The following is a 26,227-nucleotide window of genomic DNA, read 5'->3' as shown; positions in this document are numbered from 1 at the left end:
GCTTCCTCTGTGCTCTTCTCAATCTATCCAGAGAGATGACAATTTTTGTTAGTTTATCTTTTCTTTGTTGTTATTGTTTTTAATATAAGCATCTCTCTCTTGCTACACACACACACATACACTTATATCATCCTTTTTCTTACACAAAAGTTAGCCTACTGTTTTGAATCTTGCTTTCTTACTATTAACAATATATCCTGAAGATTATACTGTCATTACTTGTCAGTATATAGAAATCTTCTTTATTCCTTTAATAGCTACATATTACTCCATTGTGCCATAGGTTATTTTACCAAGAGTTGGAACTCTTGTTGATACTATTAATTAATGAAAACAGATGATTTAAGTTGCAAACCAGAGTCTCCTCTCCCTTCTCCCCAGTATCAGCTGGAAATATGTCTTTTTACTACAGAATCTATAGGTAACATAAGTATCATGGATCCTGCCTTTCTGATGGCTTTGAAAATGCCGCCCTTTAAGTGGTTTGAGTTCCACAATAGACGTGTTAGCATGGATACTGTTCATAATACATATTTGGTGGATATATTCCTAATATTTATCTGGTTGTCTTTTTCAAGCTGATCGCACTTGCCAGTCTGGATACACAAAATGTCATAATTCAAATATTTGTATTCCTCGTGTTTATTTGTGTGACGGAGACAATGACTGTGGAGATAACAGTGATGAAAACCCTACTTATTGCAGTGAGTAAGATAAAACTGCTTTCTTTCTATCATTCCAGAGATGCATGTTGTGAGCTAATACAAAGATATGAAGCGTGGGTATTCGGGCTGATTTCAATTGTCATTTCACATTGACCTTCTAAGTAGAGGTGGTAGGCAGTTGCTTTCATATGTGATTGCAGGGGTATGAGAAACTCTTTCTCTCTGTTCCCTGGCTAGAATTCCCAGACCCTGAATATTTCTTCCAGAGATCTGCTACTATTGGAGAGCCATTTCTCCCAGTGTTGAAAGCCTTTTGCCTTCATGTACTTAGGCAGAATTTGCCCGTTAAGCCCTTATAATTTACTCTTAATATTATTATAGTGGCCATTAGTAACTGAAAATTTTTTTTTTTTCAGACAGTCTCCCTCTGTCACCTGGGCTGTAGTGTAGTGGCATGATCACAGCTCACCGCAGCCTCTGCCTCCTGTGCTCAAGCCATCCTCCCATCTCAGCCTCCTGAGTAGCTGGGATTACGTGCATGTGACACCACGCCCAGCTAATTTTTGTATTTTTTGTAGATATGGGGTTTCTCTGTGTTACCCAGGCTGGTCTGGAACTCTTGGGCTCAAGCGATCCACCCATCTCAGCCTCCCAAAGTGCTGGGATTGCAAGTATGAGCCACCGTGCCTGACCAGTAACTGAAAGTATCTTTATATCCCCTAGATACATTTGAATTTCAGAAATCTGTATTTCGTATTTAGCAATTTGGTTCATTCAAACAATTTCCTGTATTTATAGCTCAAATTAAAAAGCCTTTCTTAAGTTTGATAACTTTGAGACTATTAGTGTAAATAGATACATAATTTAAGGATTTAGTGATTGGACTTCCCTGTTCTGTGTATATGTAGTTAAACTCTTGTCACTGGCCCCTCCCAAGGAAATCAAAGGGCACCATAATTATTTGTCACCAAATTAGGGTACAGCACAGGAAGAGGAATCTGTTTAATAACAGCAGCACAAGGAAGCAGAATTCAGGTTGCAGCCACCAGATAGGGCTAGACAGATAGGAATTATTGCTGACTTTTCAGGGACCTCTGCTTCCATTGTCAGTTCTCCCCTGGCAAATCATCAGATATCAGGGGCCAAAGCAAAACGGCCTTATAGACCAGAAGAATTACAAGACTTGAATTAGATGTGCACCCACATAACAATTTGGAAAATGCATATAACCAGAGCTACCTAAAATTACTCGAGAAAAGAGTCAATGTTCAAACATAGGCAGTTTCCCACTTACTCAACTAAAAGTCTGGTATTCCAAGGATGAATACGAAGATAACTTTGCCAACTTTCTAGAGTTATTATCTAACGTAGCTAAAAGGTTGTGTGTGGAGCGAGCTTAGATATGATCACGTTATTGTTTTGCTTTTAATCATCATTGCAATGGAATTTATTTAATTTTACATTATCGTAGAAAAAATAAAACCAAGACTTATAATTTGTGATTTCATTTATCACAAAGATAGTTCTTTGGTATTTCTAACAAATACAATCTTTTTTTTTTGATTTCTGGAATCTAGAAAAACAAATTGGGGAATTGGGGCAGGATTGACTTCCTTCTGTCTCCCATGCTTCTTCCTCCCCACAGAAAGCTTACACAAGCATCCATTTTCCAGGCTCAGTCTTCCTTTTTTGGTAACTATTATCTAGCTCAGAGATAGAGGCAGATTGTTAAGACTGATGGCAACATGCTTGTGTTTTGCTCATGGGTTTTATCTTCTTTCCCTCCTGCAGCCACTCACACGTGCAGCAGCAGTGAGTTCCAATGCACATCTGGGCGCTGTATTCCTCAACATTGGTATTGTGATCAAGAAACAGATTGTTTTGATGCCTCTGATGAACCTGCCTCTTGTGGTAAGAGAGTAAGCAAGCATGAAAAACATCATGATGCAGCTAGACAACTTCAGTCTCTTCCAACCGCTTCAAATACAGAGCAGGGTCATGGCTGCTGAATGCTTGGACTTCCTGTCCCAGCTTTCATCTGGAATGCTGACACCGCTCAGCGGATATTCATTAAGACCTGTTAGTGGAGAGCACTGTGTGGGGAGCTGATCAGGATATGGAAGCTGCTGATTGATGCTGATAAAATGAAATTATATTGGTGATGCACCTAATACAGTGCTTAGCTGGTAGAACTTAATTTTAGTTGGCTCTCAATTGAAGTTTCTGAATTTGGTTGAGTGCTGGCCCAGAAAGCTGTCAGAGGACCCAAAAGTGATTGGAGTCATATACATGGGGAAGGAGTATATTAGGAGCATGCATCCTCTTCCTGTTCTCTCTCTGTGCCAGTTTATGAGCACAAGAGGCCCAAGAAGTTGCAGGGGCCTTTGGTTGTATTCCTGGGGACAGTTATGCCCTGTTTACATTTGGAGGCTGCTATTTGCCTTCACAAATTCTAATCTATATCCATGCACATTTTTTACATAATTGTAAAAATATAAAAATACAATCTTCTACATTGCTTTAAAAAACCTGTCAATAAATCATATTGCTATATAGGAGTCAGAAAACTATGGCTGTGGCCAGTTGCCTGTCTTTATAGATAGCATTTTACTCAAATGCAGCCACATATGGCTGCTGTCCCTCTACTATGGCCACATCCTGTAGGTGCAACAGAGACCATAGGGCCTGTAAGCCTAAAATATTTACTATCTAGTTAAAAAGTTTGCTCATCCTTGTCTTCATACTGCCTTTTAATGACTATAATATTCCATTGAGTGGTTATAGTATCATCAAATTAACTGCCTCTATTATTAAGCATTAGGTTGCTTTTATTTTATTCCTCTATAGTATATATCATTGCAGTAAATATTAACATCGTATTTAAAACATTTTATTTTCAGGATATTTTCTTAGGATCATTAGTATAGTTTTATAGCTGAAGTCAAACTATTTTCAATTCCAATTTTCTCTCAGGTTTAAATTCTGCGTTGGAGAGTGGTATTTGGAGTGCTTCACTAAGTTCTTTTTCCCCAACACTGAAAGTTTTATAGAAAGCAAAGGGCACATAGAGTTTTGAGGACCTGTAAAGGAAATAACTAGTAACTACTGGATGAGTAGAATAGTCTTAGAGATTGGTTCAAATGTATGAATTATTGGTTCAAATATATGAATAATTAATATGAGTTTTTAAACTTCTCTATGGTAACAAAAGCCATAGTAATAGCAGTGAGTACCAATGACCTGATATATTTAAATAAAAATAAGCACATAATCTATATATGAATATATCCTCATTGTAGTAAAGTAATAATATTCAGAAATATATTTTAAAGAAATAATACGATGTACAAAAAAGTAAAATTTACATTTTTTCATCCTTCTCCAATCCCCTCACTCCTCAAAGGTAATCACTATTAAAAGGTTAAAGGTTGAGTGTGAATTTGCCTTACTTTTATCTTTTATATATCTTACTTTACTTTTATATATCTTGATATATAGATTTTAAAAAAACAGATGGAGTCTTACTATACATATTTTCTTCAATTAGCTTTTATTTTTTAAGCTTAACATCATGTCAGCAAATACAGACCAGCCTCATTCCTGTACACTGCCAAAGAATACTTTAAAATGCGAATGGCCCATGTATTTTTATCCTTTTCCTAGTGGTTGGACATTTAGGTTGTTTCCATTTTTTCACTATGAAAAACAGTGTCAGGATGAACATCCTTTGTGCACATGTGGAAAGATCCTTATGGTCTAGATGTCCAGAAATGGTGCTGCTGTATCAAAGGAGATATGTCTCTTCAAAAAATCTGGATCAGGCCAGGCGCGGTGGCTCACGCCTGTAATCCTAGCGCTTTGGGAGGCCAAGGCAGGCGGATCACAAGGTCAAGAGATCGAGACCATCCTGGCCAACATGGTGAAGCCTGTCTCTACTAAAAACACAAGAATTAGCCGGGCGTGGTGGCACACGCCTGTAATCCCAGCTACTCAGGCAGGAGAATCACTTGAACCCGGGAGGCGGAGGTTGCAGTGAGCCGAGATAGCACCACTGCACTCCAGCCTGGCCACAGAGTGAGACTCTGTCTCAAAAAAAAAAAAAAAAAAAAGTCTGGATCAATGTACACACTTTTCATAGCAGCTTCTGAAAGAGCCTGTTTCTTGTTACTGTTATGATATAGGCTGTGTCTTTATCAGTTGCAATTATACTTTCTCTTGCCTTAGGCTAATTCCAGGGTGCCCTGGGTTTGGGAGCCTATGACACGTTCATTAGTTAAATAGGAATATGTGGGGTTAGGGTTAAAGCATCTGAATCAGTGATGGCCAATTTGAAGTAGAAGAGTGACTTATTTTAATTCAGTATTTATTGAACAGCTGTGTTCTAGGAACTTTTGGCCTGTGTCAGTGAATAAGACAACAATCCCTACCCACATGGAGCTAATATTCTAAAGAGGGGAGACAGGCAACCAATCAGTAAATTGTCTAGTATGTTGAAAGGTGGTGCTAAGTGTTATGGAAAGAAGGAAAGGGAGCAAGGAAGCCGGCATGGGGAGTGCAGGCGGGGGGAGACTTTGCACAAAACAAAATGGTTTTGGATGAAAAGTAGATTTTAAAATAGAAACATGTGAAATAGTAGGTAATTCATATCTTTCCTGGGAAAAGAAGTGTTCTTTCTCTACCATACACATAAGGGAATATTGTGTCTCATTTTAGTCACCAAAGATAATTAGGGCTTTGCACTGTCAGTTGACTACTTTTAGCTCAAACTGTTGGTCGCTGGTACTAATCTTATTGGAGGACTACCCTAGATGTATATAATGAAATAATGCTCTGTTTCAGGTTTTCTAGACAACCCATGCTACAGCCAGCTTGTCTCCAGATTCCTGGACTGTAAACCACTTTTTTTCACTGAGAATGCTATTGATCTTTTCAGGTCACTCTGAGCGAACATGCCTAGCTGATGAGTTCAAGTGTGATGGTGGGAGGTGCATCCCAAGCGAATGGATCTGTGACGGTGATAATGACTGTGGGGATATGAGTGACGAGGATGAAAGGCACCAGTGTCGTAAGTGAAGCCGATTAATTCCTCTGCAGAGTCACATTCCAGGGAAACACAGTAGAGTTGTTTTTCTGTGTTTGGAGAATATGATTGCAGATTTCTCTGTAATTGAATGGACACTGATAGAATGTTACCTTTGTTTCTCCATGCTGGGAGTGTTTGATATCATCCACTTAAATGCTTCAGAGTGATGAAAAATGACTTATGTTTACTTTCTTTCTCTTACATTTGGCTAATGGACATAATGTCCTACATTTCTAAGGGAAAAAAAAAACCCACAAATACTTGGTTGTCTCCTTTTCTTTTTTCTTTTCTTTCTTTCTTTCTTTTTTTTTTTTTTGACAAGGTCTTACTCTGTTGCCCAGGCTGGAGTGCAGTGGCGGTATCATGGCTCAGTGCAGCCTCCACTTTCCAGGCTCAAGCGATCCTCCCACTTCAGCCTCCCGAGTAGTTGGGACCATACGCCCACCACCATGCCTGGCTGATTTTTTATACTTTTTTTTTGTAGAGACGAAGTCTCACTATATTGGCTAGGCTAATCTCAAACTACTGGGCTCAAGCAGTCCTCTTGCCTTGGCCTCCCAAAGTGCTGGGATTACAAGCATGAGCCACTGCGCCCAGTGGTTGGCCGCTCTTAATAGCAACCTTCACAGTATAACAATGAACTGTCTCTAGTTTCCTTTGTCACCTTAAAGCGGCATGGAGGGAGGGGTGTTATGCCTCTTGAGTAGATAATGGGACATCATTTTCATTACCAACAGGGTATGGAAATCTTAGCTAGTTCAAGAATTAATCTAATCGGTGTTAGAATAATGTCTTTCTATGGTAGGGCAATAGACTCAATGGCTCCCTGCTGCTTGCATCTGATGGCACCCTCCTGTGTTGTGACTTTGGTGGTGGGTCACAACTCCACATTTACCCTATCCACCCTATCCACTGACATGGGTGGTTTTCAGCTACACATACATGGATTGTGGTGTATGCATTTCTCTCACCTGTCTTTACCAACATCTTCTTCTTTCTTTTGTTTCCTATTCACCTGCAATGAGTCTGGATAAAACCCCTGTTCTTTTATTTTGTGGACACTAATGATTTGATGTCAGCATCTCACCTCTTTCCTCATAGCATCATGGTTTCTGACAACTCTGTTAGCATATGCCTTTCCTCTCCACCCCAATATTGCTTGGGGTGGTAGCTATAATGTAGTTGGAAAAGCACTAAATTTGGAAGAGAAAGACCTAGGTTTGAAGCCCCAGCTCTTCACCTAGTTCTATGACTTTGAGACATCCAGTTAACCATCTTGAGCTTCAGTTTTCTCATCTATACAAATGGTGTAAAAATACCTATCTCACATTGTGCTTGTGTGATTACACTTTGTAAACTAAAAAAAGTTACCAAAATATAAGGCATTCGGTATCCAATTAACAAAATGGTAGTGGTTTTCTGAAGCCCTAAGGGAAAAAGTATGACCATTCTAATGTATTTTATGGAAAAATAAATGAGACATTTTATTGTATTGATTTCTTTGAAAAAGCCAGGGTCCAAAGCAATTAAAATGGAATCTTTGGAGGTATTTTTATTATGATCTATTATTATAATAGCAGTGTAATTTGTCTACGTGTTTTCCTCCCATTTCCTTTCATACTTAGAATGGTAAGTAACATTAAAGCAAAGAGAATTAACTGCTGCACTGAGCTCTCATGCTTTCTGATTCTTGCGTGCTTTGGTTTCAGAGAATCAAAACTGCTCAGATTCCGAGTTTCTCTGTGTAAATGACAGACCTCCGGACAGGAGGTGCATTCCCCAGTCTTGGGTCTGTGATGGCGATGTGGATTGTACTGATGGCTACGATGAGAATCAGAATTGCACCAGGAGAACTTGCTCTGAAAATGAATTCACCTGTGGTTACGGACTGTGTATCCCAAAGATATTCAGGTGAATTGAGGATTCAAAAGTTACCCAGCATGCCTCAAATGTCCATGGGGGCTGGGCTCACTTACCTATTAGGCACCCAGTGGCCGCAGTGCCCAGGGCCCATGATGCTTTTAGTGGCCTATGAAAATGTTTGGATTCCTTTCAAAATCAAAGGGAAAAAAAACTTTTACATCAAAGAAAGTATTTTAATATATAATATTAATATATCTGGCTTTATACCAATATGATTGCATTAAAATGAAAAGAAGTTACTTAAATTATTAATATATAATACCATATTAGCAATTTTAAATTAAATATATAATTTTTAATATTTTTATGGAGGAAGGAGCCCAAGAAGGCAAAAATGCCTAGGGCCTGTGAAAGACAGAATCTGGCCTTGCACAGAGGGCCAGGGAGATGAATGGAGAGGGCTTGAGATAAGAATTCTTTCTTGAAGCTGGTGACCCGCTTAGTTTTCCACTTGGAGTAGAGACATTGGTATTACAAGAACTGTTTCACTCTCCTCTCTCTACTATAAGAAAAATAACAGCACAAGCATGATGATAAATAGAGCTTGGCTCTTAGGCTCAGAGTCAAGTAGAGGCAGGTGGAGTGAACTGAGACAATGTCTCCAACTAAGGATGCAGACACTGATCAATATCATGCAGGAGGGCTGGAAGGCCAGACTTTCTGATGCTCTCTTTTTGACAGAAGTTGGAAATCTGGATTTTCATTTGAAATACTCTGATTTTAAATGCTGGAAACAAATTTTAAAATTCTTAAAACACTGTGTGGATCAAACAGATTCGGCTCACAGCCTGCTGGTTTGGGGGACCTCTCCTGCAATGTTCCATGGTTGGACTTCTTACCTCTTTCTCCAAATGGGCCTCTTCAAACAGTTTATATACATTCTTAACATCCCAACTTCTCATCATCCCACTTAACAAATACTTGGATTATGGAAGGAAATGGAGAAGAACAATTTGTAAGTTTCAATCCTGATTGACTAGGAAAATAGTACGAGCATTAGCAAAAGTAGGGGAGTCCAGAAAGGTGCTTGCTCAAGGTGGAAGGTGAGTTTGACATAGTAGGACTTCCTGAGGTGAAAGTATGTCTTAGGTATTTGGGCACAACTGGAGCCATGAAGAGATATTGCTTGTGCCAAGGACTGTTAAGGGACACACACAGGCACATTGAGAGCAACAGGAATGGCCAGCTTACAGCATGCGAAGGAAGACAGTGGGAAAGATATACTAAGTAGGCACAAGATCAGAGAAGCAGAGTCACAGGGGCCATTGACTGGAGGGGCAGGCAGCTCATCAACAGGTGCTAATGTACCATTGGAGTCCAGTGTGGTGTATGATTGTGTGTTTATTGTGGTGGTCCTGAGGAAGAAGGAGGAGGTGAAGGAGCAGGGACTCAGCAGTAATTTAAAAAGTAGATAAATGCTATCAGGAAAATACACTCTGTGGGTGATTCATCCTCTGATGAGTGGACATTGCCGAGAGGTGGTAGTTTGTGAACTGACAATGCAAAGACATTCAAGAGGTGGAACTGTCTTCTTTTGTAGTGAAGCTGCAGTAGAATATGCTTTGTTTGTATTTAAGTAATATGAATGTAAAGTGTAGATTTTTATTTTTTGCACCTAAAGTGGATAAATCTTTGTCTATATTTTCTCCCTACTGCTCAAGAGTTCTATTGTGTTGCACTTCTATAGTTTTTCTGAATTTGGTAAATAGCTAATAGCATTAGTCTTAGATGTAAATATATTCTGAATACCTAGGCTTAGACTCTAGGCACAAGAATGGTAGCAGGTGTTGATTTTGATCAGACTCCAAGTTATCTCCTTTATTCCTCACATTCTGAGCTTTCTGGGTTCTTCCTTTATCATTACTATGATCTCACAGCACAGTAACCTTTCCTCTCTCCCTTTCTTTCTTCGTCCATTGTTCCTCCCTTCACTTTCCCTCCCTTTCTCTCTCTCTCTCTTTCTTTTTTTCCTTGAGCTTTCTGAATTTCCTTGAAAAGGGCTATAGTAGAAGAGAAAAAAAAGTTCTGTTTGTTTGAAAACCTAAGCTATCAGCTTCTAAGTAAGTCCAAAATCTGTGTCTGGAGTAGCCTCTACTAGGTGTGCTGTTAGTGTGCATCTCCTTGCTTGCTTGGCAGAAAGTGTGCTCCCCATTTGGTACAGTGGGACAGGAGATCATTTTTCCTATTGACCTTTTTTTTTCTTGGCTCACTACTGATGCTGCTGAAAAACATGGATGATAAGACTGAGGGGTGACAATTTGGTGATGAGCTGGAATACTGACTTGCAATAGTGTCTGAAAGCTTGGTGATTTGCTTGATGACTTGTTTTTCCTCCTGCGTTGGATCTAAATTAGACAAAGGAAAACATTGGTGTTTTCAAACCATTTGGAAATGAGTTAAATAGCTCCCGGGAGACCAAATGGAGCTGAGCCAGTCTGCCTTGACCACAGCTTTCTTCACAATTACATGCACACATTTTGCTGTAAATCATGTTGACAAGGCCCTGGGTTTATGGATGGCAGTGCTGGTTAGCAGGCCTGGTTATAGGTCAGTTGTAAAACTGACCACATTCACTGTTGTTGCCTTCACATTTTGTAATGCTCTATGTGCCGCTCCTATGCTTTCTATGATAAATTGTTCAAAACCATTAGCTTTGTTCACTCTTATCAAAGATTCCTTGATGCATATGTGAGACCCCCTTTAGACATCATAACTTCTATGGGATCTTGGAGTAATATGGAGAAGAAAGGCCAGTTTGGCTCACAGAACTTCAGGAAATTATATTGTTATAATGATGCCTGTGTATGTTAGGTCCCGAGATAGCTTCTAGTACTACAGCATGCCTTCTTCCTTTGCCAGTATGCCATGCTAACCTACTAGCTTGCCTTTATTCACATCACCATGAAGACTCACATCTCATGATAGATGGCAGGAGTGTAATGAAAGATGGAAGGAACAGGACTGACAATGTAAACGTTATTCCAGTGGGAAGATATGTGTTCTTAGAGGACACACCCAATAATCTTATTTATAATATATAGCACTCACCCTATGAGTTTCCATTTGGGTATGGGCACTTTTATCATGTGATTACCCAGTACATTGCCAGTGCCTACTGGCTATCTCATTATCTGTTGAACATAGATAGTGCCACTGTTCATAAGCTGTCTCATAGATCTGATGTATACCAAAATTACAAAAGTTGTATTTAATTAGTTTATCAACTAAGGAAAAAATGAATGCAATTATTTTTAATAGCTATAGACCTACTAATTGTCTATAGCTATTAAATGGTAGCATTTAATGGTAGCATTTCTAATGGTAGCAGCCAGCCCCTGAGGAAGTTGTGTGGAATGCCAAATATTGGATTCTTCTAGAATTGGTGATTAGTGGGGTAGACGAAGATGTTGGGGGAAAGGGGATCAAGGACACTGGTGATCTTGTCGAAATGGTTGACCTGGCATTTAGGTAGATAAAGAAGGAAGCAAAACCCCAAGTGGGTAATAGTTGAGGTTTATTGCCAACCTCTCTGAAAGTGGTACTGGATCTCATGATACAGGTGTGACCGGCACAATGACTGTGGTGACTATAGCGATGAGAGGGGCTGCTTATACCAGACTTGCCAACAGAATCAGTTTACCTGTCAGAACGGGCGCTGCATTAGTAAAACCTTCGTCTGTGATGAGGATAATGACTGTGGAGATGGATCTGATGAGCTGATGCACCTGTGCCACACCCCAGCACCCACGTGTCCACCTCACGAGTTCAAGTGTGACAATGGGCGCTGCATCGAGATGATGAAACTCTGCAACCACCTAGATGACTGTTTGGACAACAGCGATGAGAAAGGCTGTGGTGAGTACAACAGAGGATTTGGGAAAAGGAAACAGGGAAGACTGAATATGGATTCTCAACCCTTCACGACTTAGACTTTCCAACCTGTCCTCTAACTACAAAGTTACCATAAAATCACGATTCCTGATATAGCAAAAGGTTACCAAAGTTTCTTGGTATATAAGATGGGGACACACATTTTTTTGGACCAATTCTTTGCTTAGATAGTCATTAGAGAGAACAGAAGATGGGCAAATATTCAGGCCATCATTTAACATTATTGCCAAATAAGGTACTCAAGAATGAAGGGAACCAGGTTGATTCTCTTTGAATTCTTGTAATGACTTTTTGCCTGAAGCATCCCTCTGCTGGAACTCATTGGCCTGTTCTTCATTTTTGTCCTCAGGTAATTGAATGGGAGAGTTTAATATCTCTCTCACCCCAACCACCACAAGTAAAGCAGTTGAGAATCCACAACATGGGCATTGTTTGCTTAGCACCATCTTGAACTCCATAACATTGGCAGTTCATCCTGTTTGTGGTGTTTAATCCTTGTAACCATTGTTTCATGTATGTTGATATTGTCTCTGTAATAACAATTTAGAGACCATATCATTTCATTTATTTTGTTTTCTTTATTCCACTTGTTCATTGTCAGTACTCATTGAAAGCATTTGCCTAATTGACCCAGAAGTATGTAATGTAGTTTTTATCCTTATATGAAAGATAAGATGTATATGAAATAACATTAAAATTAAATGCTAGACAGAAACTGCTGTGGAAATGTGGAGAAGAGATTATCTATGCATAATATTAAAAAATCTCTGCAGCAAACCACCATGGCACGTGTTTACCTATTATAAAAAACTTGCACATCCCGCACATGTACCCCTGAACTTAAAAGTTGAAGAAAAAAAAAGAAAAAAATTTAAAAATCATCTAAAAACTGGCTTTTGCTCTATTGTAAGAAAAACTTCTATAAATTTCTACCAAAGTTTCAAAAACCATTTAATAAATTAAGAAAAACATGTGCTATATTATACATTTATACAAAAATCATATGGAACTTTCTTATGGTTACTCCTAATTCGTATAGATTCCCATTGCATTTTAATTAATTTTGCCTTACCTCAACTATAAGAATTAAATCCTCAATAGTACATAATTCAAATTAAAATTTTTAGCTTGAAGACGAAGTGATCTCAGTAGGTCTCATCCAAACCTATGAAACATTCACTCTTACAACTGGAAGGAGTACTAGTGATCTTCTGTACCCTGTTCTCTTTGCAGATAATAAGACTGTAGCCCATAGATGGGAAACGAATTGTTTGGGGGTGCACAGTGAACTAGTAGAAGAGCTTGGCCTGATATTTGGATAATGGATTTCGCAATGCATGAAGTTTTAATCTATTGCTCCTTGATGAGTAGAGAACTAATAAGAACTTGCTGTCCTCCCTCTGTAGATCATTTTTGGGTGAGGTTGCCCATGTGTTACAGGACCAGCCAGAGGGACGTGTAGTGTTGTGTTGCACCTAGTGTTGAGCTCATGCCATCTCGTGAGAGGCAAATGTGTGTATCTCTTTGTGGTTCCATGTTCAGTGATGTCACACTGGAAGCCTGAGCTTGACCATGGTGTGAACAGTCACACTGGAACATGCTACAAATCAGAGCATTTAGAAAATTTTTCCTGAGCCCTGTTTGACCAGCACACTGGCCAGGCTCTTTTCTTCTCCTCTTCTTTCTCATTTCTCCTGTATTAGTTGTTGAAACCACTGATGAAGGAGTAAGTTGGTGAGGAAGTTGAAAAATAGTGACTTTTCAATAATCCACAGTCTTTGGAAGTCTTTGTTGTCTGTCTTAGCATGATTCATTAAGAATTGGCACTGTTTAGTAGAAATGTTGACTTTGAACCATTATAGTGAGTTGGTCGTTGATATTTTAGGATCTCTAAGAACTGCTTTTTACCTACAGGCATTAATGAATGCCATGACCCTTCAATCAGTGGCTGCGATCACAACTGCACAGACACCTTAACCAGTTTCTATTGTTCCTGTCATCCTGGTTACAAGCTCATGTCTGACAAGCGGACTTGTGTTGATATTGATGAATGCACAGAGATGCCTTTTGTCTGTAGCCAGAAGTGTGAGAATGTAATAGGCTCCTACATCTGTAAGTGTGCCCCAGGCTACCTCCGAGAACCAGATGGAAAGACCTGCCGGCAAAACAGTAACATCGAACCCTATCTCATTTTTAGCAACCGTTACTATTTGAGAAATTTAACTATAGATGGCTATTTTTACTCCCTCATCTTGGAAGGACTGGGCAATGTTGTGGCATTAGATTTTGACCGAGTAGAGAAGAGATTGTATTGGATTGATACACAGAGGCAAGTCATTGAGAGAATGTTTCTGAATAAGACAAACAAGGAGACAATCATAAACCACAGACTACCAGCTGCAGAAAGTCTGGCTGTAGACTGGGTTTCCAGGTAAGAAAACACTGATGAGCTTTTTAAAAGTTAAAAATTAAAAAATTCTAACCATGTTTTCATCTTGATAGGAAATTAATTTTTCAACTTGGGTTAATATGCAGATACATTTAATGTTTCTGCAGGTTTATTTTCTGCTTTGTATCTGATATTCAAATGATAGATTCAGAACAGAATATCTAATTATTTTAAAAATTTATAGTATCATTTTTATGGAAAGAGGAATTGCAAGGGAAGAGAGTTCACTGTTGCTGGCCATTCACTTAACTGGAGATGATATGAAGGGACGATTCATGCATTCATTGGTGCATTCAGTCATTACTTCCTGAGTCCCTCCTACATGCCCAGTGTGATGACAAGCAGCAGGGGTTTTGAGGGGAACAAGGCAGACATGGCCCTTGCTCTCCTGAAGTACATAGGCTTGCTTACAATACTTGTCATTGGCCGGGGGCAGTGGCTCACGCCTGTAATCTCAGAACTTTGGGAGGCTGAGGTGAGAGGATCGCTTGAGCCCAGAAGTTCAAGACCAGCCTGGGCAACATGGCGAAATCTGTCTCTATGGAAAATGAAAAAAATTAGCCAGGAAAGGTGGTGTTCATCTGTAGTCCCAGCTACTCATGAGGCTGAGGTAGGAGGATCCCTTAAGCCCAGGAGATGCAGGTTGCAGGGACCGAGAACATGCATGGCACTCCAGCCTGAGTAACAGAGTGAGACCCTTTCTCAAAAAAAACAAAACAAACAAAACAAAAAAAACAACCAATACTAGTCATTCCCAGCATGGGCTGGGCGTGAAAACTGGAGAATGGCTAACATGAGACTCTTGTTTTGAGATTGCCCTTATGGAAACTGACAGTCTTTAAGGCAGGCCAGTGATATTTTAACTAAACTACCAGATCAACCACACTTCTTAACATCTCTATTGAATATCAAATCTATCGGATTCTTGGCAGCATAAACTTATTGGCTTTGTGGTCAACAGACATCAATCTGCAGGCACTGTAAAGATGTATGCTGTAAAGATTCTTGTTGCAGTCAGTCCAGACCTCCAGAGGGCTCTTCCCCACATCCTCATATTTGACTCCCTTAAGGGTAAAGATCCTAAAATGGGTGGGGACAGTTGGCTTCCCAGTTCTCCCTGACCAGTAGCTGGCCTGACATAGGTGCTGAGTGCTTGCTGAATAATGAATGAAACATTGACTAAGCATTCCTATTGTATGTATCAATTCCTGTTTTACGTATCCTACATGTCAAAAAGTATAGTGATTAATGATTTCCAGGAACAGAACTGAGCATGGTACTGTTCTTGTCACCATCCTTTGTTCCACTGCAGAAAAAATAATATTTGAACTGTAAGACATTGTCATTCAGCCCTCTCTCTCAGAAACTGCTAGAATGACATTTCTCTTGGATTTCAGCTATTTCCTCTCTATCTAGGTGTGTTCTTTATCAGAAGAGAATTAAATACATGTGAGGAAGATGGGCAAGAAAGTCTGGGTGAGGGTAGGGTAAACTTTTCTTGAAAGTCCAGGAGGGTGCACAACCAGGCTCAGCGTTCCTGAAAACACAAAGGCAGAATGGAGCCCAGTTACATTTACATTGGTAGGGGGCAGTTCTAAGATACTAGCTACACTGAAATTAGAAACAACTTTTTTCTCCAATATTAATAAATATTTCTGCTGTCAGCACTAGGGTGTTTGGTTTCCAAAGCCCTTGCATTTGATTTAACTTTTTAAACCACCATTATGCACATTGGAAGATACTGTTGGCTCTCAGTGATCTTAATTTTTCCAGTAGTGGAGATGGAATATCTTCTCCATGTTTTCTTGAGAAGAATCTGTTCACAGGATGTCTTTTGACTGTGGAATAAAGAGAAATTAATGGGAAAGCAGTAAGCTCAACAGAGTAGAGTGCCCTATGGGGTAGCCAGTCTGCCAGGACTTGAATGGTAATAGCAACAGGAATACTAATACGACAAGAATAATAATAGCAACTCCTTCTAAGCCTGTTGTGATCTGAAATAATATAATGTTTTAAAAAGTCCCTGGTCTGAGGCCTGGCATTTAACAAGTGTTCAATAATTAGCTACTATTATTCTCACTGTTCTTAGTGTCTACAATGATGGAATCCAAGATTGTAGCCATCTCATTCATCAGGATTTACTCATTTACCCAAGTGAATTAACTGGCAAGACTTGTACATATATGGATACTCATTCCTTCTTGCTGAAGCCTGAAGCGATGCTACTATCCTAACTATTCAGATATCCAGCATGAATGGTTAAGGGCGTACTTATTGCAAAGAGGCATTCAGGTCTTTTGGAAGGGAAATCATTCTCCTTCATTCTCCTTCCAGTTGGAATTGATTATCAAATCCTAAATGACCTTCTCACTATAGGTGCATTTAACCCTTTGGAAGGTTATGGATACTATAAGACTCTGGTGAAAGCCCTGGGCCCCTTTAGAAAGTACACAGATCACCAAAGCTGGCTTCCCTGATTCTGGGTAAAGACCTTGGGTTAAGAACACTTACCTTATAAGAAAAATAAATTTTATTGAATAAAAATACATTTATAACAGAAATGTCCTTGAGGTAGCAGTTTCTAACAGATCCTAATATGTTTCTAAAGCTTCTTAGGTTTGATTAAGTGAAATGTGTCTCAGGTTAAGAAACTCATTTTGACAGCCTGTCTGACAGAGGCAGGGATGTCTCTTTATCCTAAGGATGTCATAATCTTTATCTTAAGAATGTCATAATTCAGAGTTTCTCTGTGCAGTTTCAGTGACACACTTAGACAAGTGTGTTTCCTTGACTCCACCATTTAAACTGTAATTCATGATACTCACCTCTGCTTCCCTGTTCTGCTAAGCCTTTGCACTGCCTGGAGAGGGTGCTTTATGCTGCATGAGGAAAGTAAAACCAGACCCGTCGAATGAAGTGTGTCCCCCGTGTTTTCTACATGACACCACCTTAAAGTGGGAATTATTGCACACAGTCTTGCACCCTCTGTTGCCTCACTGCAGGAAGACAAACTTCCTGTTTTCCCCTGCCCTCATTTGCCTGAAGAAAGGTGACTTCTAACAACTGTCTGTGATTCTCAGGTAGCTTGGATAGGAAACTGGGTGGCTAAATATGTACCATTTCACAAAGTGACTGTATTGATTAACTCCTGGCTCTCCATTTTAGAAAGCTCTACTGGTTGGATGCCCGCCTGGATGGCCTCTTTGTCTCTGACCTCAATGGTGGACACCGCCGCATGCTGGCCCAGCACTGTGTGGATGCCAACAACACCTTCTGCTTTGATAATCCCAGAGGACTTGCCCTTCACCCTCAATATGGGTATGGTCTCCCTGCAATCCTGGGCTTTTCTTTCACCTCCTTCTTCCGCCTCTGTTACCAAAAAGGCTGTTCATGTAACTATCTCAAGGCCAATGTCTTGCTGGGGTTTGTCTTCTGCTTTTCCTACTTGGTAAATTGTTTAGTGTAATGAGTAGAAGCATGGCTTCTTCATATCATCATCATCAGCTGTTCTGTTTTCTTTGCCCTGACACACTTTTGCACTTTTCAAGTCCTGTATTTTGGCTGCATGCAAAGAAAACTGTGGTTTCAGAAAACCGATTTCTTTACTGGACTCTCAAAGTCAAAGCCACTGAAATCCAGTTAACTTGTTTATTTGTGAGCATTTTCTGTACATTGTCCCCTTCCTTTTTCTTTTTTAGATTATTTGCTGTTAGCTCTCTTTCTTTTCTGAGGGGCTCTACAGAATGCAGACTCCATTTCTCTAAATGGAGAAAAGGTGTGTATTTTGGCTACTGACTTCTTTTGGCATCAGGGACTGACCCTTTGTGTTTGCCCTGACAGGTACATCTACTGGGCAGACTGGGGTCACCGCGCATACATTGGGAGAGTAGGCATGGATGGAACCAACAAGTCTGTGATTATCTCCACCAAGTTAGAGTGGCCTAATGGCATCACCATTGATTACACCAATGATCTACTCTACTGGGCAGATGCCCACCTGGGTTACATAGAGTACGTACATAGAAAAGCATAAAACAATTGTGTAACTGTTTATTTCAAACATCAGAGCTTGTGATTCCAGTCTATTAGTCCCCTCTATTGTCTAACTGGCCTGTCTGTTGGAAGTCATTCAGAGGAAGTCACACTTCTAACTAAAACTGCTGAGCTCTATGGTATGGTGCAGTAGAAAGAGGGTGAACTTTTAAATCATATGGATCAGGGTTTATGACCTGGTGTTTTCACTTCTTATTGTTTTTTTTCATCTAGAAAATGGGGCTAATAATCTCTCCCCATGGTAGTCAGCTCAGTGTGCAACTCATCTTAATTTTTTTTTATCTCTTTAATTGGCTCTCCCCTATGAAATATATGATTAATAAATTTTGGTATTTGAGAAAAGGAAAAGAATAAAAGGATCTGGAAAACTTTCCCTAAAATACTTTGGCACATTTATGGTTAAGTGCAGTGCAGTGTTTTAGGTGGCAGTAGAGTCTGTTAACATTAATCCAATATGATAAGGCATTTATATCTTTCTGGTAATAGGATAATTTTTTAAGTGTGTTAAATATACTGTTCAATAAACAATACTCATTGTAAAAAGATGATACACATTATTAATCAAAAATTAATCAACAATACCCATATTGAATTTTGCTAGTTATGGCCTAGTTGGACCATAGTAATGTCTTCTGCATAAGCATTTATGGATAACGATCCAGGAACAGCCTGTTGCACTCAAAAGCATGGAAATGCCATTCATTCAGTAGAACTATTTCAAATTTTTTTATTTTATTTTTAGAAATTCCTTTCTTCTGTTATATTTATTTTGCTGCCAAAGTCAGTGTAGTAAAGTTTGAAGTTCTCTAACACCATACTCCCTGGGGACATGCCACTGAAAAAGAAGGAATACTGGCACACACGCTAGTGCTCTTTCTTCCTGTGCTCATGGCAGGCATAATTAATCAATCCAAGTACTTTCTCTTGTTGAACTGGTTCATTTGCTACACTAAGGTAGCCTTTAGCATTCTCATTGCAGAATTTACCGTAGCAGATACTAACTCACTCTTAGGGTAGAGACTAACTTTAATTAGAAGCAGTACAATATTATTTCTAGTTTACTTATACCATTTTGATGTGATATGCTGATGGTAATACCCTTAGCCCTTCCCACAGTGTGTGTATCCTCTCTTAAAAGGCACATCAAAGAGCTGAGTTAGCTTTCCATACAATCCTATATTGAATTAGTAGAAGCATCAAGATGTTCAAAGAAGCTTCAACAACTTTCTAACTGACATTTGTTGTTCTTTGGGTCCTATAGATTATTCTTGGTCTTGAAAGCTTAGTAGGTGTCACTCAGCATACATTTAGACAGTGTTTCCAGGAGCATTAGAGATGAAAAAAGGAATTTTCTAGTTACATAATATTCTGTTCACTTTTTGATAAATCTAATATAGATTATTTACTTAGATGGATTATAAAATTTAGGCAGTAGATTTTAGTCTAAAAGTCAAATCATAATATGAGGCACTGTGATCTGGGAATAAAGGAAACTTTAATATTCATGAGCCATGTTAAATTGGTTACCTCTTGGAGAGGTAGCAATGCCTGTGTTCAGAAATATATTTCATAGACGCATAAAGCAATAGATTTTTATAGAGCATCCAATTGATTCCTTGTACATCTTGGGATGCACCAACACATCACTGGAGCTGTGCCTGTAGTTCTACTCTTACTTTTTTTTTTTTGAGATGGAGATTCGCTCTTGTTGCCCAGGCTGAAGTGCAATGGTGTGATCTCGGCTCACCACAACCTCTGCCTCCTGGGTTCAAGCAATTCTCCTGCCTCAGCCTCCTGAGGAGCTGGTATTACAGGCGTGCACCACCACGCCTGGCTAATTTTGTATTTTTAGTAGAGACGGGGTTTCTCCATGTTGGTCAGGCTGGTCTCGAACTCCCGACCTCAGGTGATCTCCCTGCCTCTGCCTCCCTAAGTGCTGGGATTACAGGCGTGAGCCACTGCGCCCAGCTGTGTAGTTCTACTCTTGACAAAAAGTACTCATACAGATATCTGAGATCTCTCTGCAAAGATTACAGATGAACTGGAAGGGAAGGTCTCAGGACTACTTTCTGGTCTATGATTTTTTTAGAAAAACAGATGGTGGCTAGGTGCAGTGGCTCACACTTATAATCCCAGCTCTTTGGGAGGCTGAGCAGGGCAGATTGCATGAACTCAGGAGTTCAAGACCAGCTTGGGCAACATGACGAAACCCTGTCTCTACAAAAATTACAAAAATTAGCTGGATGTGGTGGCACCTGCCTGTCCCAGCTACTCAGGAGACTGAGGTGGGAGGATCACTTGAACCCAGGAGGAAGAGGTTGCAGTGAGCCAACATTGTACAACTGTACTCCAGCTTGGGCAACAGAGTCAGACTATCTCTAGATAAATAAATAAATAAATAAATAAATAAATCAGACGGTGACTAATTTCTGGTCATTTACCTGCATCCTTATCAACAAAGGCCAAACACATCTTCAAGTTTTCCTATGACTTTTATAAGTTACCATAAATTATATTTTGGGAAATATTTTTAACATTGCATGGCTAACATTATCAGGTTTCTTAGTTGCTAGCTTGTTCTATCTCCTGTTTGAGTTTTAGGATCTGTTCCAAATTTTTAAAATATTAAATTTTCACTATTTTAGAAATGATTTCTGATATAGACCCACAGTAATGAAAGCCCTTGGAACTGAGAGGACTTGGGAATTTGGCTGTGGATCCTTTGTAACATCTTGAAATCGGAGAACCTTCTCTGGAGGTTTATTCATCTGTAAAAGTATTCGCTAATGGTGCCATGGCAAGATTAATAATAAATGTCCTGCTGGTGTTTGCGAAGTTAACCCTGCAGGCCTGTAAGTTGTGTTCCCCTCAGGTTATACTGAGAACGCAACTATCTCCTAGAATAGCGTCCCCTCCGGAATGTTAATGAGAAGGTAGAATTCCAGTATAATATTGCTATCTTCTGATTTCTTCCAATGGTGTTGGAAGAAACAAGAATGGTGTTCACCCCAGGATATCAAAAGGGTGCTTAATGAGGAACATCACTATAAGAGGCCATAAACCTACAACAGCTATAACAGCTTCATCCGCAGGAAAGCAGCTGTGGTTAGGAATTAGTGATTATTTAAACTCCTGACACTATTCCTATTTTGTTAAGTATTGCTTTTTCACTTCTACATCTTTTGTTCAATTCGAATTCATCCTTTAAGTTTAGTTTTTATTTTAATTAAAGACTAGGAGTTTTGAGGATCTGAACTTATATTATCGCTAGGAGGTAGAATTTTATTGATTGGTGAATTCTTTTATCCTGCAAGACATTAGAGGAGAGGAATTACCTTCATCACGTAACTGTTTCTGCTTACTGCTGCAGGTACTCTGATTTGGAGGGCCACCATCGACACACGGTGTATGATGGGGCACTGCCTCACCCTTTCGCTATTACCATTTTTGAAGACACTATTTATTGGACAGATTGGAATACAAGGACAGTGGAAAAGGGAAACAAATATGATGGATCAAATAGACAGACACTGGTGAACACAACACACAGACCATTTGACATCCATGTGTACCATCCATATAGGCAGCCCATTGGTGAGTAGGTGATTGAGGGGTTTGGCAAGGTTGCCTTGGGTTATGTGCATGTCATGATTGTCTTTAAGCATGAACTTCATGATTTACAAAAAGTTTGTTGTACTTGCTAGTGTTTTCTTCAAAGCATATGCTGAAAGTTGACAGTAGGCAAATTATCTTTAGAGTTTATCCCCCTTCCCCTGGGAAAGACTACCTAGAACTCTTCTTTTTCTTAAAACTCGCTCAGTTCTTCAAGATCATCTTTTTTTTTCCTTTGTTTTTGATAAGATTTAACAGTTATCATGTTGCCATATTTACTTCATCAATTTCTATGGGAGGACTGAAGTATTTTAAAGGAATTAAAAATATGGCATTTCAGCCCTAAATACTAAATACTAAATAAATGCATATGATATTGTATTGTGTATAAATTAGATATTATTCTTATCTTCTAGAAGATAATGTCAAGAGCAGTGCATTTTAGTGTTTTTTAAGTAAGAGAACTTGTTTTTATTTGATTGTGAACTCATATTCCTTTTATGCAATTAAAGCAACTTTATGATTTAGAGTCTGAAATAAAGATAAAGGTCTGAAATATATTTTGGGGATAGACTGGTTTTTGTGGGTCTGCTTTGTTGTGATGTCTTGCTAAAACATATGATAAACTTGGAATTAAGGAAAAATGAGAATTAGCAAAATAAAGAAATTTAGTATTTCTTTCTGGAAGTTAATATTCTTCATATCATTTTTATTAGAAGTTCAAGTAAATATTCATCTCAAAGTGGTGACCAGGAAAATTAGTAAAGATGCTGCTCAGTTTATTCATCCACATTATTTTTGGCCAAACTTGTTACCTGTATACTTAGAATGAGGGAATGAATATAGCATCTGTTGGAAATTAAAACTTTAACCTAGGTCTAGGCAAATGAACATAAGCTAAGTTTACTGCCTGCTTTCCCAGGACTTGGAGAAACACATCTTTTCTAGTCAGAAACACCAGTGGGTATAGCTCACTTCTGGTAGCATATAAATGAGCTTTCTTAAAGCACAGGGTTGTTGCTTGTATAACTCTATCATCTATTTTATTTAGGAACTTTTGGGAAAATCATAAATCTAGGATAGTTTTTTTTACTCTCTAAGAGGTGATGAGTTTAATGTCAAGATGTGTAATCAGCTAATCTGTGCTTGATACTCTCTTTAAGCAAATGAACATATATTTTCTTCCTTTTCCACTAGTGAGCAATCCCTGTGGTACCAACAATGGTGGCTGTTCTCATCTCTGCCTCATCAAGCCAGGAGGAAAAGGGTTCACTTGCGAGTGTCCAGATGACTTCCGCACCCTTCAGCTGAGTGGCAGCACCTACTGCCTGCCCATGTGCTCCAGCACCCAGTTCCTGTGCGCTAACAATGAAAAGTAAGGCTCTCTTTCCCCTCTCCTCAGTGCCTCTCCAGCCCGTGGACAGACATTGACCTTCAAGGCTCCAAGGGATGGGAGTTTTCTAATGAGACAAGATTTTGGTTAATTAACTTGGTTCGTGTGGAACACAGCAAGACGCTCAGCCTCCAACTTCAGATAATATTTTCCATGAATAGAAGGAGCTTGCTAACCAAACTGTTATGCATATATATGCAAACTTTCATAGAAAGGAAGCAAACCATATATTTCTCATTTCTAATTGTCCTAAGTATTGGAGCCAGAGTGTATATAAGTACATACTGAAAAATTGTCCCTAGAAGTAATAGAATTTCACTGTCTTTTCCATGTCTATGCCGGCCTAGCTCCTTAGCTGCCTATGCTAGGGGATCCAGGGTTACACATTCAAATCCATTTGTGATCATTCGTGTTTGCTATGAAACATGGCCACAGATTATTTTCTTAACAATGTCCACAGGCCCATTGATAACTAGGGGACCTGAGTTAGAGAGTGGCATGGAGAGAGGCATTAATGCAGATCATAGCATCTAAGATGCAGAGGTAGACGATTGTAGTGATTAAATAAGATATCTGAGATTAAGAATCTAGCATACATTTATCGTGAGAAAGACCCTCAACAGTTTTTATTGCCCTCCAACTTCCCAAACAATACTTTTATATCACCCTGGCAGACAATCTCAACCAATCACTGCTCCTAGAACACAGCTCAAAACACCCACTCTTTATTTATTTATTGTTTTTTTTGTGTGGAAGAAATTTATTCATCATATTAAGAGCACATTTTCAGTTTGTATTTGGATCTTAAGAAACCTGTTCTATCTTGCCAAGTTATGTTTTCTCTGAAAATACACCATTGTAACTGAGATCTAATTGATCCTCTTCTAGGGCCACGAGAGAGCTCATGCATGTCATTTCTTGGAATTCAGTGTTGACTCCTTCTCTCCAGATAACTGTTGCCCCTGGTGCTTTGCTAAAGAAGTGCTGTATGTTCTCTGTGCAGGTGCATTCCTATCTGGTGGAAATGTGATGGACAGAAAGACTGCTCAGATGGCTCTGATGAACTGGCCCTTTGCCCGCAGCGCTTCTGCCGACTGGGACAGTTCCAGTGCAATGATGGCAACTGCACCAGCCCGCAGACTTTATGCAATGCTCACCAAAATTGCCCTGATGGGTCTGATGAAGACCGTCTTCTTTGTGGTGTGTTGAATTGGTTTATGCCTCTTTTTCCGACTTCTATGTTGATTGCATATGATCATGATTCTGTGGGTATTTCCTGAATATCATGAACTAAAAACCAGTTCAAAGTCCTAGAAGGAAACTCAGGCTCCATCCTTTTTCTATTTTTATGAAGTTTTTTTTTTTTTAGAAATCTTAAGGTTTTTACAAGGCAAATGGTTGAAGTAGACAATAAGTTGTCTCTACTGGTGGCTCTTCACCATGTGCTGGGCATTGAATCCCCTTTGAGAGCTAACATTGAGGAGGAAACGAGAGGTTTCCACCCCCATTTTTAACAGGGACTCTCAGTTGTCATATTTCTTTATGTTTCCATTTAAAAGGCAAAAAAAAAAAAAAAAAAAAAAAGAAGACTGAGCACAGTGGCTCATGCCTGTAATCCCAACAGTTTGGGAGGCTGAGGCAGGTCGATCGCTTGAGCCCAGGATTCCAACACCAGCCTAGGCAACATGGCAAAAGACTGTCTCTACAAAAAATACAAAAAATTAGCCTGGCATGGTGGCATGTGCCTGTAATCCCAGCTACGTGGGAGGCTGCAGTAGAAGAATAGCTTGATCCTGGGAGGTTGAGGCTGCAGTGAGCCGAGATTGTGCCACTGCACTCACTTGGTCTCAAGAAAATAAATAAATAATCAAATAGGCACAAAATAAAATTCCCCCAAACTAAAAACAACACATCAGTAACAGTAACAAACACAAAGTTTGAAGACTATTTTCCAGTAGGAGAATAGGGACAGAGGAAGGTATGCTTAACAGGTCAGGGTGTTCAGTTCTTATCTCTTAAGTCTGTATGCAATAAAGGGATATTTAAGAATTTGGGAGACAGTAATAGTCAAAAGAAGAAGTGCTCCATGTAGTAGTACTGATTGATAAGTACATTAGGAAATAAGACCTCTAAAAAGAAATCATGATCCTGCTATCCAGGATTCACTGATGTCAATTAGGAGCTTTCATTCTTGATGCCTTCCAAGCTGATAACCAAATGTCCCTGCTCTCAGAGAATCACCACTGTGACTCCAATGAATGGCAGTGTGCCAACAAACGTTGCATCCCAGAATCCTGGCAGTGTGACACGTTTAACGACTGTGAGGATAACTCAGATGAAGACAGTTCCCACTGTGCCAGCAGGACCTGCCGGCCGGGCCAGTTTCGGTGTGCTAATGGCCGCTGCATCCCGCAGGCCTGGAAGTGTGACGTGGATAATGATTGTGGAGACCACTCGGATGAGCCCATTGAAGAATGCAGTAAGTTCCTGTGGGAGGACCAAGGCATGACCAGAGCAGGGAGACACGAGGAAACTTCCATGAGGACTGAGAGAGGACATGGAGCTTTCTTTTTCAGCTGATGGGATGCTCCCCCTTGGCACTCCCTGCAAACTCTGGCACTGCAAGGCAGAGTATAGCTGTGTGGCTTGCAGGTGGAACCAGACTCTGTTTCTGAAGTGGCTAATACCTCCTTTTGATACATAGAATGTCTAACCAACCAGAATATGATACCAAGAACTTATATTTCATATATCTACTGCTTTCTCACTTGAGCCACAGAGAAATGTTATGAGGTAGGGAAGGTGGGTGTGAACCAATTCCATTTTACAGATGAGGAAACTGAGGTTCACATTAAGTGGATGGTTACATTACTGTTTAGTGTCAGACCTAACACTTCAACCCAGGTTTTTTACTTCAAACCCTGTCCTTCCCCAACCCCACCCACAAAGTTTTACTGTAAAACAAATGAGTGGTGCTGAGATATTGAGAAAACTTAGGACTATTTTTCTGCTCATGGTAAACCGATCACATCTAAAACAGACACATATTGCCAGAGGTGGTTTGCTTGGTAACATGGTCATTGTTACTCCTCAGTACCACAACCTCAATGTGACAATGGAAAGGTGCTTTCTTGTACCTTCAGTTCTGACTTTGATGC

General features: G+C 39.6%; 1 protein-coding gene across 5 annotated transcripts in view; it reads left to right on the top strand.

Moving 5' to 3' along the window:
* The window catches only part of LRP2 (LDL receptor related protein 2), a 232,678-nt gene that overhangs the window by 160,359 nt on the left and 46,092 nt on the right, over positions 1–26,227 (top strand). For all 5 annotated transcript variants that reach the window (XM_054679929.2, XM_515882.7, XM_054679933.2 and 2 more), the window contains 12 exons: positions 579–704; positions 2,457–2,576; positions 5,599–5,730; positions 7,458–7,659; positions 11,231–11,526; positions 13,477–13,993; positions 17,177–17,329; positions 17,852–18,022; positions 21,435–21,658; positions 22,874–23,051; positions 24,073–24,269; positions 25,303–25,548. In XM_054679929.2, the coding sequence (XP_054535904.1) occupies positions 579–704; positions 2,457–2,576; positions 5,599–5,730; positions 7,458–7,659; positions 11,231–11,526; positions 13,477–13,993; positions 17,177–17,329; positions 17,852–18,022; positions 21,435–21,658; positions 22,874–23,051; positions 24,073–24,269; positions 25,303–25,548 (2,562 nt within the window). The remainder of the gene's footprint in view (positions 1–578; positions 705–2,456; positions 2,577–5,598; positions 5,731–7,457; positions 7,660–11,230; positions 11,527–13,476; positions 13,994–17,176; positions 17,330–17,851; positions 18,023–21,434; positions 21,659–22,873; positions 23,052–24,072; positions 24,270–25,302; positions 25,549–26,227) is intronic.

The sequence above is a fragment of the Pan troglodytes genome, chromosome 13 (assembly GCF_028858775.2).
Source record: "Pan troglodytes isolate AG18354 chromosome 13, NHGRI_mPanTro3-v2.0_pri, whole genome shotgun sequence".
NCBI classification, from domain to species: domain Eukaryota; kingdom Metazoa; phylum Chordata; class Mammalia; order Primates; family Hominidae; genus Pan; species Pan troglodytes.
Note: the sequence above shows the minus strand (reverse complement) of the source record. Positions and strands in the feature narration are given on the sequence as shown.